The sequence below is a fragment of the Enhydra lutris genome, unplaced genomic scaffold (genome assembly GCF_002288905.1).
Source record: "Enhydra lutris kenyoni isolate GAN:26980312 unplaced genomic scaffold, ASM228890v2 scaffoldscaffold16, whole genome shotgun sequence".
In the NCBI taxonomy this organism is placed as follows: domain Eukaryota; kingdom Metazoa; phylum Chordata; class Mammalia; order Carnivora; family Mustelidae; genus Enhydra; species Enhydra lutris.
The window spans coordinates 2496667-2503614 of record NW_019154100.1 but is presented as its reverse complement, the minus strand read 5'-3'; the positions used below and the strand labels follow the sequence as shown (position 1 = coordinate 2503614).

Sequence of the window (6948 nt, the reverse complement as noted above, 5' to 3'; positions counted from 1 at the left end):
CCCCCCCCCCCCCCCCCCCCCCCCCCCCCCCCACTAAAAACGTTTCCTTGCCTCCCAGGACGTTCGCGGTCACACTTTTCCGAAGAAGAGCGGCAAAACCTCGCTTACTCTTGTTTAGACAGACGCTCCGGGAGAAGCTCGCGCCACAAGTCCCCAGACAGGTTGGCTGACGACAGCCAACTCCTCCTTTAGACGGTGCAGTTCTCGGAGGAATCAGCTCGGCTCTTGGAACCTCGCTCCCGCGGGCTTCGATAGTTTCCACTCCGGCCCCCATTTCTGCTCTAGCTGCCCCCAGTCCTCGTCCCCGCCCCCAGATCTCAATTCCAAAGCACAGACAACCGCCCCTACCTGCGCTTCCTCGTCTTCCGTCAACACCCCTAACATCCGGATGTGGCGAGGGCCGCTGGACTTGATCTTGCCGTCGGGTTCCTGGACCTCCACCGTCGCCGCGGCCTCGGGCATCGACATCGCTGCAGCGGCGGAGTGAGGGATAGGAGGGAGGGTCCTTCGGTCCTACACTGTTTCCTTTAGCTGCAGGACCCAAAGAGGCCCCGCCACCGAAAAGGGAAGGCCGCCTGAGAGCCGCTAGAGGCGCGAAAAGCCCCGGTGGTCCGACAGTGACCCCAGCCACCGCGAAGCGAGCCGCATCACACCGCCGCAGCCCACCTGCAGACCTGGGCTCTAGCGGGCTGGCCGGTTGTTAACAAGCCAGCGCGTTGCTAGGGGCGGGGCCGGGGCTGCAGAAGCGCCGGCTCTTATGGAAGCCGGGAGAGCCAAACTACCCCAAACCCCAATGCGTCTCTACGTTCGCAGTAGCCGTGTTTGCTCGCGTTTGGGAAGGTGGCACGTAGGTACGTAGCAGTGTGCAGCGTTGCCTTGGCGTTCTGTGTCTCAGTCTTGCTAGTTTGCGCGGGGCCTTCTTAAATCAGTAATGAGTGGATGGAGAGATGAGAGGTGGATGGCGGACAGGAGAGTGTTGGATGCTGGATACAAAGTGTTAGAAGCGGAGCAGTTTATCTCGTCGTAGAGAAGCGACCAGTGTCACCGACGTTCCCTGCCTTTTACCTCTTCTGTACTTTAGTGGCTCTACCAGTCAGTTAAATAACGAACAAGGCATTGTACCCAGTTTTATAGGCTTTTGAGTCAAATCATGGACTCTAGAGCACCTTAACCCACGGAAGCCCCACTTTTCCCTTCTTTCCTCGTCAGTTTTTCACTTTTCTTAGCAGTAGGATTGTTGTGAGAGGATAGAATGATATGGTAGTTTTATAAAGTCGTGCTTTGCGTATAATAATTACCCAGGTAAAAGGGTCAGGATTATCATTATCTTTATTATTATCGTGTTACCTATCCATCGTATCCTGAGTTATGACACAAGGATAGAGATTTTAACGGAAAGCTGCTCATGATAATAATCACCTTAATCACCCCCAAAACTGTGGCTATGAAAACGTATCTTAAAATACTTTAAACCTTTTAATCTTTTTTTTTTTTAGCCTTTAGAACCTCTTCAAGATTTAAACGTGCGTTTTTATATTGTCTAGAAAGTGTATGGCCTTAAAAATTACATATAACAAACTACGTGAAAATAAGTTTCACTTCACCTCCCAGCATTTCTCTCATTTGTAGAATGAGCTGGTTGATGAGTGATTTCTAAGGTTCCTTAACCATTTCAAACATTTGACATTTGACTGAATGACATTTCTGGGAATACAAATAAAAAGAAACAGAAAGGGGCGCCTGGGTGCCTCAGTCGGTTAAGCCTCTGCCTTTGGCTCAGGTCACGATCCCAGGGTCCAGGGGTGGAGGCCTGCTGTGGGCTACCTGCTCAGAGGGAAGCCTGCTTCTCCCTCTCATGCCTCCCCTGCTTGTGTTCCCTCTCTCGCTGTCTCTCTCCCTGTCAAATAGATAAATAAAATCTTTAAAAAAAGAAACAAACAGAAAAACTAGATTGGGCATGGCAGCACTTGTAAATCATAGCCAAAGCAACCAACCTTTTTTGAAAGAATTAAGTGTTTCTAGTAACTGTTTCCTCACTTACCTTCATCATTCCACTTTTCTCATCTCCGGTTCCCTGAAACTGCCCTGAGGTCACCAACACTTGTGGTCAAAGTCTGGACACTTTCCTGTCCTCATCTTGCTGTACTTATCTTTAGTATTTTACCCTGTTGACCACTCTTCCCTTCTTCTAACTCCCTTGACTCAACTTGAGCATTCTTTTTTTTTCTTTTATCTTCACAGCTACTCATTGGTGTTTTTAGAGCTCCTCTCAGACCTTACACCTAGAGGTGGGTTCAGTATGTCTAAGGTTGCTATTACTCCAGGGGAGTGTAAAGGGTGTGTCAAGTGTATTAACATCAGCTAAATTGCTGTTGCACATTCCGAGTATTCCACATCAAAAGGAGACAAGTCACTTGAATAAACACACTGGAATTCTGTGAGAATGGCACCCAAAACCAAGATAGTAGTAGAGAGCTGACAACTGAATGATTTGTTTATCCTTTGTGTGTTGAGCCTGGCATCTCAAGAGAAGGAAAGTTGAAGAGGAGAGACTGTGAAGAAAAAATTTCCACTTAAAGCAGAGTTTATCTAGGGGTTATCAACTGACTATTGTGTTTTAGCACAACAGGTGGAATCTGGTAAGGGTCCATAAAACTCAGTGACTGGAAAGTCACACTCTCCTTATTGACTTAATTGCAGACACTTTCCTGACATATGAACACAAGGATTTTTATTTTACTTCAATTGTTTACGAACCTATATATTCATTCTGTCCTATATCCAGAGCACCAGTTTCCAATGCTTAATTAGCATAACTCCCATGAGCTTTCCCTTTCTAGCACTTAAAAACTCTTCTCCTTCTCAGTGAAATTCTTCATAGAAATGGGTTCCCTTACCTGGTAGGTTAAAAGATTCCTTTTTTTTTTTTTTTTAAACCTCTAATGGTACTTGGTTTACTCTGAGAGTGAGAAGGGACCAGGTGAGAAGCAACCAGGATGAAAGTCCCAACACTCCACATTCAAGCCATCTTGACTGAATTATTTGTTGTTTTATGAAACTACCAAGCTTATTCCTGCCTTACCTCTGGATATGTAGTACATGGGACTGTCTGCAGATGTCTAGCTCATTATGAAACTCAGCTCATGTGACTTTCGGGGGGAACCTTCTTTATATCCTCTGTTAGATGCCACTTTGTCATTCGATTTTGTACTCACCACATAGTGATATTTATTGACTCAGCTGCCCAGCCCCTTGCTACCAGCGACTTTTGAAAGCAAGGAGAATCTTTTATTCACATTTGCACTCTAAACCCTCAACATAGTATCTAGAGTAGTGTTTCTCAAAATTTAGCATGTGTCAGAACCGTCTGGAAAGCTAATTAAAACCAACTCCTGAGCCCCACCTTCAGAGTCAGCTTCAGTTAGTCTGAGTGGGGTCCAAGGTTTCGCATGTGGAACAAGTTGCTCCGTAATGTTATGCTCCTGGTCTGGTGAACAGTACTCAATAAATATTCATTAAATTATAAACTATTTTTTAAATTGGATTTGAAACCAAATTAAAGCATTTCTTAAGCTACCCAGAGTAAGGTAAACATGAGTCCCTGTTCCTCAAGATGGGGTCCTTGAACTACCTACATAAGCATTACCTAGGTGCTTGCTAGGAATGCAGAAGTTCTGGCCCCAGGAGGGACCCAGTGAAGCAGAATCTCCATTTAAACTAGATTGCCAGGTGACTAGTATGCACATTAAAATTGAGAAGCATTGGTCTAGTGTGTGTGTGTGTGTGTTTTCATTAGTATTATTTTGGAGTAGTTTTTTTTTTTTTTAAGATTTTATTTATCTATTTGACAGACAGAGGATGAGTGGGGATTAGAGGGAGAGGGAGAAGCAGACTCCCTGCTGAGCAGGGAGCCCTTCATGGGGCTCAGTCCCAGGACCCCAAGATCATGACCCAAGCCAAAGGCAGACGCCCAATGACTAAGACACACAGGTGCTCCTATTTTGGAGTAGTTTTAACAATCTCCATAAAACTGCCTTTCACAGAATATTCCATCTGTGTATTTTCCATGTCCTTTGTTTTCTTACTGATGATGATATTGGGTGTATTTGTTTTTCTTTTTGTTAAATGTACCAATTAAGCTTTTAAAAAGCTTTAAGTGGGGGCACCTGGGCGGCTCAGTTGGTTAAGTGACTCTTGGTTTCACTTCACGTCATGATCTTGTGGTTGTGGGATCAAGACCCACATCAGGCTTTGTGTTACTGGGGAATCTGCTTCAGATTTTCTGTCCCTCTTCCTTTCCTGCCCTTCTCTCTCTCCCCCTCTCAGATTCTCGCTTCCTTTTTCTTTCCCTCCCTCCCTCCCTCTCTCTCTCTTTCTCAAATGAATAAAGTATTTTTTTAAAAAGTCTTAAGTATTTAAATTAGGTAGTGAATTTAAGTTTAATCATTATTCATGGAACCTTCTTTAATACAGATTTCTGAAGGCTGTAAGTCAAGGGCACAGGACATTTTCCAGACACCAGAACACAAAAGGATGTAAAGATAAAATGACTAACTATTGAAATGGTAAAAAGATAATAGTAAACAAACATATGAGAAGTAATAGAAATGCTTCATTCTGTAGCAATTTTGCAGAATTTAACATCTCTGTTAAGGTTACAAATTGCAATCTCTTTAAAGCAGTAGATTAAATGTTTTAATGATATATTGAGCTATGTACATTTTCTTTTTATTTTACTGAAATTCAGTTAGCCAACATATAGTACATCGTGAGTTCCAGATTTTTTACTTTTAAAATAAGTGTATTTTTAACATAAATAAATGTAATATTAAGAAATAACACTGTCCTTTTGATATTTTTTCTGATGCTTGTTTGCACACTGCCTAATTAGCAATGTTTAGTAAAATTATAATTATGCATTAGTACAACTTAAGAATGTTTCTATTAAGTATTTTAGATTACATATAAATTTGGTAGTCTCTAAACTAATGCCAGATGTTCCAAATGTTCAAGCAAATGTTATTTCTTTGTGAGTCAGTGTAATCTATTTTAAACAGAGAATTTTTATAGCACATAAGAAAATGTAATTAGAGTATAGTCTTAGTAGGTTAGCTTCAGGGGAATTATGTAACAGAAAGAAAATATATAAAGCTGGAATTTCATCTACTTTAGTATTTAAAAAAATCTTTCAGGTTGATTGTTACAGAAACAAAGCCTAAGAGAGAAACAAAAGTAATTACTTTTTTCCAACAGAACCATTAGTTCAAATTTAGCAGTAAGAAATACATGGAACAGAAAACAAAGGTGAAAGAATAGCCACCTCTGAAGTCACTGATTTCTAATTAAAAAATGTGCTCATAATCCAAATTGCAAATGATTTTAAAATAGGAATGTGGAGGAGCTGTTCGTGCTTAATGGAGAAACTAAATCAATGGTAATATGTAAATGAAATGAATTTATGGAGCAATTTTTACCTGATCAAAGCTTCAGTCCCATGACATAGGAATAGTCTATGAAATGAAAATGCTCTCAAGCTTTTAAAACTAGAAACTACTGTATTTACATGTTGGGAGGTTATAGGTAGTACCCCCAGGATAGAACCGTCTTTACGGTGGAGCAGGATTAACCAGACAAGTTTATTTCAATGACATTAATTATTCTAACAGACTTGACTTGCTCTGATTCCATAGGCTCTACATTAATTTGCTAGGGCTGCCAAAATAAATACCACAGACTAAGTGGCTTACACAATAGAAATTTTATTTCCTCACAATCTGGAGGCTAGAAGTCCATGATTAAGGTTTCCAAGATTTGTTTCATTCTTGAGGCTTCTCTTCTTGCCTTGTAGATGGCCATTTTCTCCTTTTGTCATAATATGGTCTTCCCTCTGTGTCTTCATCTCCTCTTCTTTTAAGGACACCAGTCATCCTTGGATTAGGGTCCACCCATACCCACATTTTAACTTGATAATATCTTTAAAGGCCCTTTACATTAATATGAATTTTAGGGAGCTATAATTCAGTCCGTAACAGATCCTAACATACTTTGGGTTATACTATAAATTCTTATAAAGAACAAATTAAAGAACAGAATATGCTTAGTTAAGGCAATACTGGTATTCTTACCTATAGGACATTCATGATTTCTCACAGCAGTGATCAATGGCTATTCTGACTTAACAATCACTGTACATTTGATCAACATGAATCTGCCCTTGGGAGATAGATCCACTCTGAGCTCTTAAGCAGTTTGAATTTTGAGGCTGCAGGGCCTGACTTTGTCAAAATCATCATTTATGTCATGTTTCATTTTCTAATTGAAGAATCCACTACCAACATTCATTTGCCAGCCTCGTTTCTCTACCGCCTACCATAAACAAATGACAAACATTTACCTGCTGCCACTTTATTGGGTGGCACTCTCTCTAGCCGGTCAGGAGGAGATAGAAGTTGAGGCAGGCAAATGTAGGTGTTACTGAGCTGGTGATAGCTTTAGAACCAATGCGGTTTAATTAACTGCTTAGGCTTTTATGATATTTTCGTGGAGGCCTTAAGAATTGCTGCACTAAGGAATAGCTTATCTGGGGAAAAAGAAGGGAGAATTTATCCACAAGCTCCCTCTTGGGCTATATCTCTTTGGTCAAAGATCAGGTTGCTGGATTTAGCAAAAACAAACAAAGTCCCATGCAATATTTATAATAGAATTACTTAAAAAATTCATTGTTTGTCTGCATTTCAATTTAACCAAGTGTCCTGCAGTTTACTTGGCAACCCTACTCTCAGAACATTAACAACTATGTGTTTCCTGGCAGCTATGGGGGAAGCCAGGGCTTCTCCAGATCCCAGGCACCAATGTCAGTTTCTCCTTAAGATGGTGTGGTGACGGTGGTGATGGTGGCCAGGAGGTAAGGCAAGAGGTAGAGACAATGATGGGGGGGGGGGTGTGTGG

General features: G+C 41.5%; 1 protein-coding gene across 1 annotated transcript in view; it reads right to left on the bottom strand.

Moving 5' to 3' along the window:
- Nucleotides 1-468, bottom strand: part of LOC111147400 (cilia and flagella associated protein 69) — a 51640-nt gene extending 51172 nt beyond the window's left edge. Inside the window, exon 1 of the mRNA XM_022503408.1 lies at nt 349-468. Within this exon, the coding sequence (XP_022359116.1) occupies nt 349-468 (120 nt within the window). The remainder of the gene's footprint in view (nt 1-348) is intronic.
- Between the last annotated feature and the right edge of the window lie 6480 nt (nt 469-6948).